General features: G+C 35.6%; 1 protein-coding gene across 1 annotated transcript; it reads right to left on the minus strand.

Annotated features, from left to right (window-relative positions):
* Positions 1–3,267: 3,267 nt before the first annotated feature.
* il15 (interleukin 15) lies at positions 3,268–11,735 on the minus strand. Its single transcript, XM_051909817.1, has 6 exons — positions 11,197–11,735; positions 8,316–8,410; positions 5,057–5,153; positions 4,873–4,917; positions 4,574–4,702; positions 3,268–3,713 (listed from the first exon to the last, which is right to left on the minus strand). Exons 1-6 carry the CDS (start codon positions 11,266–11,268, stop codon positions 3,576–3,578), a joined length of 576 nt encoding a protein of 191 aa, XP_051765777.1. The 5' UTR covers positions 11,269–11,735; the 3' UTR covers positions 3,268–3,575.
* Between the last annotated feature and the right edge of the window lie 2,380 nt (positions 11,736–14,115).

Here is a 14,115-nt window from a genome sequence, read left to right on the forward strand (position 1 = left end):
ATACTGTAGGTACTGTATGTTCTGCAATCTTTTTTTTTTTTTTTTACATTGTACAAAATTCATAAGGACTTAAAGCACAAGTGTTTGTAGTACATAAACCAATCATAAAATTGTTATAAAATATAGGGAAAAATAATAGATATTGTTTGTTGTTCAGCAGTGTATTTGATTTCTTATTAAAAGCGAATTGATTTCAAATTAAAAGCAAGAGATGAGATAAAAAAATAAATAAAATCGATCAAATATTCAATGGTCAGATAAAAACTGGTATTACACCCAACACTTCTGTCCGCCTCACTTTTGAAATGATGGCTACACCCCTGGGTGGACCAGATTCAAAATGATGGTTGTGTTGATCTGATTATTCTTGCCTGGTCACATTCATGTTTGTCATCGGTCAGAACAGAATGTCTCTCTGGAACAAGTCACCTGCACGTTTAAAAAAAAACAATCACGCAGGTGCATCTGAATCCAGCGGAGTGCACGTGCGACTAAGTGACAGTCCATCATGCACCACTGCACTAATGCCGATCAGTATACGCAGCAGGTTCGCTGTGAAGTTGATTCATTGTGCCGTTGATCTTTTGCTATCACATTTGCTTTAACATTAAATAGGCTAATACCAGAGATTATTGTTGTCATAATTTGTATGATGCTGTTTTAATCGTGACGTTGCAGAAACCGTTTATAAAGTAGAATTACCTGTCGTGCGTCTCGTATCGCGACTTTTTTAAATGCTGCGTCCCAGTTCGAATACTATCCGTCCAAAATAGTATTCGAAATTAGAATTATTGTGTCCCAAAAAAAACTACAAACATGACGGATGTGCGAGACAGACGGTTAAGCAGAGCGGTTAAGATGAAGGGGTTTGAGTGATTAATAATCAGTATCTAACCTGACAAAAAGATGTTTATTGAATGTTATCCACATTATATTTAATCTGCAACAGCATTGTGAACTTTTGTAATGATACGTTTGGTCATCAACTTTTAAATGTATCATATGCAAAGATGGGGAGAGTTCTCCACATGAAAGACCCATGACTGGCAGATCAACGTGCGACTACATTTCTCTCCGAAATGGTAGGAAATTAAATTTGGAGGATTTTAACTGTGACAAGTTGATTGACGGCATTTAAACGGTTACAGGTTGCGTAACTAGGCGACAGAGTGTCCGTTAAAGACGCAATTATGACAAAGTAGTATGTCCCAAAGATTGCATACTCTTAAGCTACACACTCAAAAGTATGTAGTTTTTCTTCACAAAACAGTACATACTTTCAGGGCGTACTAGTATAAGTAGGCGAATTGGGATGCAGCATAAGACAAAAACTAAAAAAAAAAAAAACACACGTCGCCTTGGTGTGTTCCTGCCTTCAGAGATGACAACATGTGATGTTTTATTCCTCTGACTGGGAATTGACCCGTCGCAAAGACCCACCCCCCCTTAGTTACTGTTGTTTTGTCCGACAAGCCATGGCGCTGTCACGCCACACAGAGTGAAAAATACATTGCGGATCAAAGAGGACACTGACAACACGTCAACAGACAAGACAGAGCAGGTTACTTATGATATTAAACAAAGTCCCAGCTTTCAAATTGTGTAATTTAAGAAATTAGAACAATAAAAACCGTTTTGTGGCTCTTTAATGTGTCGCGACAGATTGCTGTAGCGTCTCAGCTCAAGCGGCTCGTGAACCGATCATCTCTTCCTAATAGTTAATTTCATAGCATCAAATAAACATGAATGAACATGAGAAGGAATGTTGTTTCAAACGCGGAAAGACGTCAGTACACACCATTTTTCAAGTTCAAGTCCACCGAGGTTAATCTTCTAACTCCTGACTGCTTTGTCGGACAAAATGGCAGATTTTGCGTTATGATTGGTTAGATCGCCTGTCAATCAAACTCTCGGCGAAGGGTCAATTGACCATAGCCGTTCGCAAAGACCCGCCCTCTTTAGTTACTGTTGCTACATCCGACAAGCCATGCAGCTCTCACACCACACATCATGTTCTCACGCGGTGAAAAATACATCGTGGAGCAAAGAGGACACTGACAACACGTCGACAGACGAGACAGAGCAGGTTACTTTTGATATGAAACAAAGTCTCAAATCTTGTAATTTTTAAAGAAGTGTAAACAAATAGTTTTGTGGCACTTTAATGTGTCGTGACAGGTAGTGCCTCAGTTCAAGCGGCTCATGAACCGATCATCTCTTCCTGCTAGTTAATTTATAGCATCAAATAAACATCAGAAATAATGCTGGTTTAACCGTGGAAAGACGTCAGTACACACCATTGTTCAAGTCCAGCAACATTAATCTACTAATCCCCTGACAAAGATTCGGCATTATGATTGGTTAGATTGCCTGTCAATCAAACTCCCCACAAAGGGTCAATTAAGCATTTCTATGGCACCACTATCAACGGTGGTACAGCAGTCATGTGGTACAAGTAGGAGCCCTTAGACCATTCCCATCTTGAAATAACGTAAACAGTAATTACATTGTGTGAATGCGCCTACACATACACAGACATCCCATCAAGTTTTTGCAGGGGGTTGTACTGTTGTTTGAGTTAGAGACTCTTGAACAAAAGGCTGTAAGTTCGAAAACTGGAGTGGCATTTACTTGAAAGAAAAGCTCCAAAAGTACTGGCATTCATTTGTACTAAATGAGAGCTTGTTCATTCATAAGCACAGCAGTTTTTAACTTCTTGACTGACAGTTCAAGGCATTCCTCACATTGCTGACTCAGGATGGTGTTTTTCCACACCTGGACATTCAAATCAAATGAAGATCAATGTACTGTGGTGCTGGAGGTCCTTTGAAAGAACATCATGGAGGTCAACAACGGGCCAGATCACTTGCAGCATCAACCACCTCAACATCTGGTAAGCAGCTAAATAACAAACGCTGAAATAATTCAACCATTATTTTCAACTTATTGATTTATATTACACATATGGTTAACGTGACATGAACAAGTAGTTGTGGAATGGCACACATAGGGCAGATATGAGATTGTCAGCGTCACAGAAGATTTCCACAGGAAATTCCTTCTTAGAGAAGCAAAACAATAGAAGCTAATTCTTCCGCAAAGTTAAAAATAATGATATTGGCCATTATGTTTGCTTCAGACCGAGTCATTATTAGTTGTTCCTCAAAAAAAAAAAAAAAAAAAAACCTTTTAAGCCACTTCAGAGCAAATACATAAGTACTGAAACGAAACCAATCCAATTAACCTCAACATATCAACAAACAACTATTTCTGTTAATAAAACATGCTTTAATGTTGCAATACATGGAATATAAAACTATATATAAAAGCTATGTTACATGAAACAATTTTTTATATTTCACCTTAAAATTCTGTACTTTTTTGAGACATTCACAGTTAAACAATCATTCACAAAACCCCTTTGTTACAAAATATATTCTTACAGTATTAACAAAGTGACACTTTCAGAGTGAAGTGATATAAATATTAATAAAAAAAAAGACACTAGCATAATTTAAAATGATAACAGATAAATGAGCTTATTGTACATGCAATCAGTAAGATAAAGTAGGATTCTAATCACATACTACTTCTATTTTTTCTCCTTGGCAAAGTGATGACTGTAACTGGAGAAATTCCTTCATCGTCTTAAAGAAATTCATGGAATTGTCGAGTTTCTGTAGTTCACAGTAATATTGTTGTCTTGCACAATTCTATGGGAGCAGTCCAAACACAAACTCATTACGAACATGAACATCATTTATTATTATACATTACAGGGATACACATCATTCAGAATTGAAGAATCATGACTGAATTTGAATTGGAATGGCAGGACGATTCGGTTAAAAATTCATCAGCACAGTCGCACACCAGGAATTTGATTAGTCCAAGTTATGGAACAAACTTTAACTAATTGCGCACATTTATTTTATGATGTTATGAAGAATTACTTATCAAATGATAAGACATTTTTCTTTACCAAGTTCAATATTTTCAAACAATAATCAGCCATCAAAACACAGAAAAATGTCCACCATATTGTTTTCAGAGATAATTCTATATTATATATATATAATACATAATATAAAGAACATTAAATTAATAAATATTATATAGCTATAATATTTCACACAAGTGTACTACTAATAAACACGTTTCTATCCAGGTCCAAAAAAGAATATATTTATAATATATATAAATATATTTATTAAATACAAACTTTTGCAGTGCCATTTCAAAGGTTGATTGTTAATGTAATCTAATGTTTCTGGAAATAATCCATATGTTGTGTGTACAGACATGTTTGGAAGCTTGTTTCCGTCACTAAATAAAAAAAATTAAAAAGATAATTGTGACTCTTTATCTCACAATTCTGACTTTTTTCTCATAATTGTGAGATATAAAGTCAGAATTGCGAGTTATAAAGTCAGAATTACGAGATATAGTCAGAATTGCGTGATAAAGTCAGAATTGTGAGTTATAAAGTCAGAATTGCGAGAGATATATAATTCAATTTTTTGTAAATTCTGAATGATGCACAATCCCGACACACATTGTAGTTATTGCTTACTTTTGACTTCTCTTTAAATGCTTCTAAATTTCCTTTTATCTTGAAAATGTATTCTGGTTTTGTTGGGTCTTCATGCAACAGAACGTTCATCTCCATCAGAAAACAGTCGATAAACTTGTATGTGCAATTCTGCAGACAAACACAGAGTTCAGTTAGCATTGGATTTGGCTTTGTGCAGAATTTGTTTATCACCATGCTAGTGTTACTTAAGTTCATTCATTTTGAATGCATCATTTGTTGGCTTATATTTTGTCCAATTATTTTCATTTTCTTTAGTTATATACTGTAAGTGAACTTACTTTGATATTCCCAATATCTGGTGTGTACAAGCGTGCATCAGACCTCTGGAAAAGAAGATGTTTAGAAATTAGGATTCTGACTGGTTTTGACAGCAGGGAAATGAATGCACAAAAAATAAGATAAAAATTGACTTGCAGTTTCTCCTTAAGTTGCACAACGCATCAAAATATATTTTACCCTTACATTGAATAATTGCTCCGTCTCGTCTAGTGCTTTCTGGAGGTCTTTCAGTGCCTGCATTGCATGACCTTCAGCCATTGGCAACAGAGCACTAAGACAGCTGAACACACAAAATAAACAGAATCATATGACATCAGGTAAAAACAACATGCTCAATAATCCTGCAATCACAAGAAATTATAGTTGCTTAACCTCCATTCGACATCCATTTGCAATGCCATGTGTCTGTGATTTCAGCTACTGAGGCACTAAAGTTGTCCAGGGAGTGACAGACATTTTGCCGTTTTAACGTTTAGTCAGTTTTACTTTATTCCTGATGCCCGTGTTTCACTGTACTCGGGTGCTCTTCTGAATGTGTCTTGTGTAATCGGCCCAAAAACATTAGAGTTTATATATCAACATTATGCAGCATATTGGCTCTGTTCCAAAACCTATTAAACCAACAGGCTGTCTACAGTTACATCCTAATGAAAATGGAACTTTGTAATCGACTGATTTGGAACACTCTCCGTTCAAAGGTTTGGGTTCAGTAAGATGTTTTTATGTTGTTGAATTCAGTCTCTTCTGATCACCAAGGCTGCATTTATTTGATCAAAAATACAGTGAAAATTGAAATTTTGTGATATATTATTACACTTTTAAATAACTGTTTTATATTTAAATATATTGTAAAATGTAATTTATTCATGTGATCAAAGCTGAATTTTCAGCATCATTACTCCAGTCTTCAGTGTCACATGATCCTTCAGAAATCATTCTAATATGATGATTTGATGCTCAAGAATGTTGATAACAGTTGTGCTGATTCATATTTTTGTGGAAATGATGATACATTTTTTCCAGGATTCTTTGATGAATAGAAAGTTTAAAGAACAGCATTCATTTGAAATAGAAATCTTTCGTATTATTATAAATGTCTTTACTCTCACTTTTGATAAACATAGTACGTTCTTGCTGAATAAAAGTATTCATTTCTTTCAGGAAAAAATAACCTTATTGACCCCAAACATTTGAACGGTACATAGGCAAAGCACTGGTTTCAATGGAGGCTGGTTTCTAAACTAATGGCACAATCATCTAATAAGCATAAAAAAATACACAGCACACACGTTCACCAAAATATTCCATTTGTAATTAGATTTAGCTATTTTCATTGATGCTTTCTTGGTATTGAATGAACCGTAAGTATTTATGATCCACATTTCACTTTTTTTTCAATGAACTTAATGCATGATACATTATAGCGTCACCTTCTGCATGTGCAGTTTGGCCAAAAGAAGGTATTGTAGAATAAAGTACACTCTTAGAAGAAAAACTTCAATATAGAACCTTAAAGGGTTTCTGTCAGGCAGTTCATATATAGAACCTTTTAGAGGTTCCCATCATGGGATCATTTTATGGATTTAGTTCAAAAAAGTCATTTTGTTTTAATGAATTTTTATCATTTTAATTCATTTTTATCAGTTAAGCAGCTTGTAAATATACTTTGTCACAAAAAAAAAAAAAAAAAAAGTAAAATAACCCTAAACGTGAAAGTGTTATGCAATAGTTTAAGACATTTCCCCCAGAATATTTGCTTGTATAAATATCTGAACATGCAATACATTCAAATAAAGAACAGAGCCTCGGCTTTTAAACAAAACATTCTTTTTTTATCAACACTAGAATGTGGATGAGTTTCATTCTTTCAAAAGAACAAAAAGCTGAGAAAAGTGTTGTTGCCAAAGACTACAACAGGCATAAGCAATGCTTCTGGCTGAATCCCAAACTTCTATACACTTTCGGTCTTGTGGACTTAATGGAAATGCACTCGCGGCAGCCATTTTAAGTCCGCGAGACTGTAGGGTGTCCCTTTCATCATTTTAGCTTCAGAAGGGTGCACGCGAGCGCCCCCTTTGCGGCCGCTATGTGCCCTCGATGCGCACTTCAGCTGAGCCCGCAAGTATGCGAGCTACGCAGAGGACTGTACCCGGCAGTCAAAGCGGCATTACGTCACGAAAGACCGTGAGGGTTTAGGGTGCCATTTGGGACCGGGCCTCTATCGCTTGTTTCTGCTTCTTCTTCGCCTGTGTTTTGATCTGGAGATTCTTTCAGAAGATGCGTAATAGTGCCACCTACCGTAACACAGTAAAAACATGGATTGCCGGAAAATTCCGTGAATGGCGGGGAAAGAGTTAAAATTGAGTCAAGAATGCTAAGGTTCTATATAGAACACCTTTTTTTCTAAGAGTGAATAAACTTTCAGCCTTTCTCAGTGTTTCAGAACAGAGACTGTGTACAGTAACTACAGTACGCTGGTTTCAGTGGCAATATAGATGACCTAAATCAAGACATAAACAAATCAAACTGACCAACTTTTGTATGTATATATATACACACACAAAAACTTTTTCCGAGTTACTTTCACCACCATTATGATATCAGAGTTAGAGTTTTAAATGCTGTTATCTAAACACTTTCAAGGTCAAGATTCTCCACCCTTTTCATTGTAAGAAAACTGAAAAGGCTAAACAACTTTGTGCCATTTGCAGACAATAGTGTTGTTTGCTACAGTTACAAAAGGCAGAGATTGCTCTAATAGTGGATTCATATTACAAGTGGTGTGGAAATTTCTTTAATAGTGCTCAGAAGACATGCACTCTTAGCTAATGCACTCTGTAATGGGGCGGCACCAGATAAAGGGCCATTTACATTGGACTTCAGAAATCTCAGATGTATCAACGCATCTACTGCGTCACATTGCTCAAATAAATCACATGGTGATGTTGTCACAAGGGCTGTATCTCAACAATTATAAACTCGAACTATAAAGAGTCAAAAGTCCAATTAGACAAATGTGAGATTTACTCTAGAGTATATATAGTCAACTATAAAGGTAGATCTGAATTGTGTTGTTCTTTCATAAATGTCAGGTCGGGGAAATTTGTCACGTTTTCTATATTATAATTTTATATAAATGACTCAGTACAACTTCTCATGGCCAAAACCTCATGGTTTTCCTTCTATTTTTGCTGATTCAAGAATTGTTTTATGTTTCATACAGCTTATAATTCATTGTGAAAACTTACCCCATAACTAGTGTCAACAACTATTGTGTCAATAGTAAGTGTCAACAGTGTCAAAAACTATTGCCATTTCTTTGTAATTATTTGTGAAATTTACTAGGAATTTCTGAAACGAAAATTGTTTTAGTACAACTGGTTTTGCCAGATTTACACAGCAATCAGCAAAAGAAATAAGCAGTCTAATTTCTTAGATATACCTCAGAATTAAGATAGAATTCCAAACCTCTGAGTTCAAAAGGCATTCCATGTGATTCTCAAAGCACCAAGGGTTACAAACACATCTTCCAGTTCTCTGTAAGAAATCATACACTTTTTTTAATACACAGAAGGCTGCAAAATGCTGCAAAAATCCCAGATAGAGAAGTGATTCTTCCATTTATTAGAAAGAATAGCAGTTCCAGGAAGCAAAGTGCACAGTACGTGGAAACTAAAACACAATACTGAATTACTGTGAATACACAAGGGTTTAAATCTGAACTGATCATAAACCACATGAAACTAACCATGCATGCCATTCAGCACTTATTATTTGAGAAACACTGTCAAGGCAATAACTTTCGCAAATGACCATGCATGTTTCTGGCAAGCCATTTATTCCTTAAACCTAACTAGTATCTTTATGCTACTGATACTTCTTGTTAATTACTAGTAATCAGTATCAATTTCAGTTTCACTAATAACTTTTCATTTCATACTAGTAGTCACACATTAGTTATTACTAGTTATAGCAACTAGTGGTAACAAAGCCGTTGCCATTGAATTGTAGTTCAGATATCAACTATTTACTTGCAATTTTTGTTTTACCAGTAACTATAAGTACTAGAACTTATTTATTAGTTATCTTCATTTAAATTTATTTTGTTAACTGTTCCAGTTTTCCTAGTACTAATCAAGACAATAAAACGCACAGTAAGTAACATTTTAAAGCTTAGTAAAAAGTAAAAGGCATTAGTAAAGTGTTCAGTTGAACTATAGAGTAGCTAATCTGACTACTCATTAAAACATGCAACAAGAATTGTTACTAGTACTATACAACTGGAATAATTACTAGTATCTAACATTTAAGAAGCCTACTGCTACCAAATAAATAGTACAGGACTGGACAAAACTAGTCAATAGTAGACACTCACAATTCCCCATAAGATTCATTGTCAAAAATTTGCAATTTGTTGCCAGTAACAGTGGAATAGTCACTAATGACTTGTAGCATTAAAAGGTACAAATAATTAGTGTCTAATAAACAGTTAGTAGTGAAATTAAAAACAATACTAGTCACTAGAGATGCACCGATACTAAATTTCTCTGCCGATACCGATAGCCGATTATTCAGAATATCGGCCGATACCGATAGTTTGGTTTTTCTTAAGGAAAAAAAAATCTATCCCAAATAATGTTGCAAACTATACAGGGAACCCTCTCATCTGGTACACTACAATATTAGAGGTTACAATTAACAGCAGAGGTATTATATTCAGCTGCTGTTTATTTTCAGATATAATAATTACACTCAAATAAAAATTGTATAAAACTTAGTATCACGTAAGGTAGTTTTCATAAGCACCTGTCTTGCAAATTTGCACAAACATATGATTAACAGTAAATAAGCTCCTCTCTAGTGGAAAACATTCCAGAGGTAAAAGTGACATGATGTGACATATTGTTCACAAGCTGTTTTATTGACGTCTTTCCGCGGTTGAAACACAAATAAAGTGATGACATGAGACATGATACATTCTGGTAAGTTGTACAATATATTTCAACATACCTTTGATGTTCATTCATGTCTTTCGAGATATAACTTGTGCTGAAGAGGAAGAAAAGACTCGCCCTCCGAGCTGCCGCCTAAACTGAGGCATTACAGCGATCTGACACGTCACATTTAAGAGCGTCAAAACGCCATTTATTGTTTGAATTTCATGATAAAATGGACAGAATTTGAAAACTGAAACTTTTAATTCTTATCATAAGTAATAAAGCACATATCTTTTTGCGACTGTTGGATGGGAGGCGCTACAAATAGTATTTGGAAAAAAAAAAACGCAGACCTGGCAACCCTGGCTTGAACTACAGGTGATTCATAGGGTCAAAAAGAGCCTGCTTTAACGTCACTATTATTAAACTGTTAATGCGTTAAAATTCAACACAAGAGTGATTTTCTTCACACACAGTATGTATGAGTTGCAGTCTGAACACATCTTTCCGCACCCTTTTGATTGACAGGATATAATCGGCTCTGACCATCGGCAGTTTTTAAACAATTGGCCGATAGTGATAATAATAGCTTTTATTAGCCGATACATCGGTGCATCTCTACTAGTCACTATAGTATTACTTACTAGTAATTAAAAATAAGCACACCATTGATAACAATACAGTTTAGTTTAAAAGAATGTGCTAGATATAAAAATGGCTTGCCATATAGACAGAAATTAATAGTGAGTATTAATCAATATTTCATGATCATCAACCGATGTGAAATCATGTCTTTTTGTAATTGATAGCAGGTGATTCAACAACGGATTACATACAATGTAAAGCGTGCCAGTGCGCGTGCGTCTGTAAGTTTGATTGCCAATTTCACATGACTAACACATGTAGTATTTGTAAGTTTTCATCGTTATATGTAATATTGCATAATGCGTCAGTGTACAATGTGCTCACTATAGTCTGCTGCCATTTTTGTAAAGCAAAACACAACTGCGTATATATATACTAGCCTATATAAAGTAAAATGGTCAAAATATATTGCTAATAAATGCCGTAAAATAGAGTTATATAAATGACATATTTAGTAGTTTTGTGCCGCCTTCTTACAAATAATAATATAAATGTATGTCAGCAAGAATAGAAAATGTCTTCCCTGCACATTTTAAATACGTTGAAATTTGACGTTTTACAACTATGCTTTTCGACATATATTTACAACATTATTTTGTAGATAGATCATCTGACATTTCACTCACAGTGGGTCATTCATGATAACCACTTTCAACTTATAAATACATGAGCTGACAACCTCTGAGTGGCATTAAAAACAAGAGAGCCCAAAACTGCCGCGAGTGCGCATTTGTTTCCTACCCTTGGTTTTAGTTTTGGTGGCCTTTTCCAAAATCCTACGATGAAGGCGAGGAAGAGGGTCATTAAAATCATCGAAGCGAGATTGTTGGAAGGCCAACCACAACAGCTGCGTGAAGTTCACATGTTCTCGTTATGTAGAAGTCCTTGCAGTATTTCATGGAGGTATATTAAATCCTATTGATTACTCTAGATGGGGATTAATCCATGAGTGCACGCTGAAGGCGTCTTCCTCTATGCACGCACTGATTAAATCAGCTACTGAAAACACTCACACACACACAGAGAGAAACACACCGCCCATGCAGCTCTTTCACTTTGACATGCGTCTTTTCTCTCGCAAGTGCAACGCGAGTCCTCTTTCTTCTGTGTATCTCAGCAACATGTTTGTTTGGCGTGTTAAACATACATTAATATCGCATAGCCACATAAAGAAACGAGCTAATGTAATCGAATCGCTGTTGGAAGCGGAAACATAGGTTAAAAGTCCACTGACATAAAACCTAAAGATAAGGACCTATAATTAAGTCACAGATGAATTGTTAAATATGTCATTTGTGGAAAGAAATGAAGAGCCATTTGGAAAATTACGGTTAAAGTAATTTTCCACTCACATAAGGCGAAGACTCCAGTCCTCAATCTTTAACTTGGGGAAGCAGTTCTATTTTAGGCTACATGGAGCGGGTCGGCGCCTCATGGGTACTGCCATGTTGACTTCACGTGACCAGCTGTGTCACTCAATTTACGAGTAGAAGACGAGTGGGGTAAGATGAGCCAGTGGGTAAGTGGACCTACCCCATTTTTCTTGGCAACTGTACACTTTTGTCATGTGACCATATATTTTGGGACCACCCGTCATTTCCGCAAGACTGGGATAAGCACATGAGAGGAAGGCACATATTTACTTTAGAAACTGTTTGTTGGCTTGTCAAAGTAAAATTTTAACATAACAGATGTAATGGCTGTTACATCAAAGCAAATTTGTCCAGGTCTAAAAATATTTATGATCCATTTTGGTGAATTAAGGCAAAGAGAATATAACTGCACACTCTCTTGAGCACATTTTATTATTAACGTTTCGGCATAACAAGTAGCCTTTGTCAATGTATAATAACATTGGTGATGAAGCAATGCAAATCATTTAGCTAGTTTTTATTTTTTTAACTTACCCCACCATAAGGCACTGTAGTTAGGTTAAATCTCTTATAAACTGGTAGAATTTCAATATTACGCAACTGGTTTAGTTTATCATTTATTTATTTACAAGTACGCCATATCCTTTTGTGATACAAACCATGTTTACTCATATATGTTTCCACCTTTAGTCCCTAATGGCCTAACATGTTCGACACTGCAGAAAAACTACCAAAGCACCTTTTGACTAAATTTATTAGTTTCAGTGACATTTATTTATTCATCCTAATTTAGTTTTTATTTAATTTTACTCAACAAACTCTGTTTAGTCTGTTTTTGGGAAGGATACAACTTTGGTGTTCCACATATTGTTTCAGAAATGTAAACAATTAAAGATATTGAAATTTCAACTTCATTTGCTTGGTTTTATGTTGTTTACGTTTACAAATAATCGTATTTAACTTAAAGGATAGGTTTAAAGAGGTAAATTATCTTCAAAATTTCACATGGGTTTGATTCAGATTCAGTTAGATGGTCAGTTTACACCAAGATGGTGCAACTTACCCCTAACCTGGGGTAAATTGAGCCACAGGGAAAACAATTTGTAAGAAGCCATATTTTTAGAACCCTTTGTTAGAGATGTATTCTGATCATTTAAAATGATAGGAAACATCCTGAAGTTACTTTAGATACTTTCATTGTACTTCTGCTTCATTTTCTCTTATCTAGAGGACCACATAAGTAAAAAAAATCCAGAGACTGAATCATAGAATGACTGTTATATTATTGTGTGTAGGAGATGGAGGTTGAAAACAACACCAAAGAAACAAACAGCTTTGATGTGAAGTGGCAGCAGCTAGTAAACTAACGCAAATACTGACACCTACTGGTGTGAATGCATTAAATACAAAGCAATTAGGCCTACTGTTAATGCATTACAAAACAAACTACTTGGTGTGAAATTCTGAACATGAATTTCTTATAGTATGTATTTGACTATATTTGAATACATTTTCAGCACGTCACTTTCACAAACCCTTGCACTGTTCCTGTACATTCCTTAGAAATCAATAAGACAAAAAACTAATTGTTGTGGCAAAAGTCAACACTGACTCTACTGCATAAGAGATGATGACTGTGTCTGCTCCGGCACTTCCTACAGAAACAGACTTTTTGCATTAGTTTTGTCAGCACAAACTGAAATTCAAACCACAGCACCTCAAAAATCATCTTCCACCCTGAACCAATAACGGGCATCTGTGTAGATTGTCACAATTTTGTCAGTCATCAGTTTACCCGCTCCAGTGAGGGTCACAAGCTCATCTGCTTATGCCAAATAATAATTGAAGGACAGCAGCCCTGAAACTAACACTTCACATTCCATGGTCACAACTTATCCTTCACAATTCAGGCCTGTTGTTTTGTCTCTGAAGGCAGAGCCATCTACAAACAACACGTCCTCACAGTTATCAGGTGGTTTGTCTAGCAGGTCAGGTCACGGTGTACAGACCTGATCAAGGATGGTCAAACAACAATGATGTTTCTATGTTCTCCCACCAGTCCTTCATACTGTGAATGTTACTGGGCTCTCTAGATAATTTTTATTGACAGTGTGTCACTGTTTCTCTGCCATCAAGTCTACAACATTTTACATTTATCATTGTGACCACACATAGCTGACAGTGTTTAAATTCAGACCCTCAGTTGAAGTTAGACAAGGGGTTTTAACCCATGGACGGCAATCTTCAATTTTCCAATTCCAATTTACATAAATGCCTAAACATACTA

This window comes from Ctenopharyngodon idella, chromosome 1 (assembly GCF_019924925.1).
Source record: "Ctenopharyngodon idella isolate HZGC_01 chromosome 1, HZGC01, whole genome shotgun sequence".
NCBI classification, from domain to species: Eukaryota; Metazoa; Chordata; class Actinopteri; order Cypriniformes; family Xenocyprididae; genus Ctenopharyngodon; species Ctenopharyngodon idella.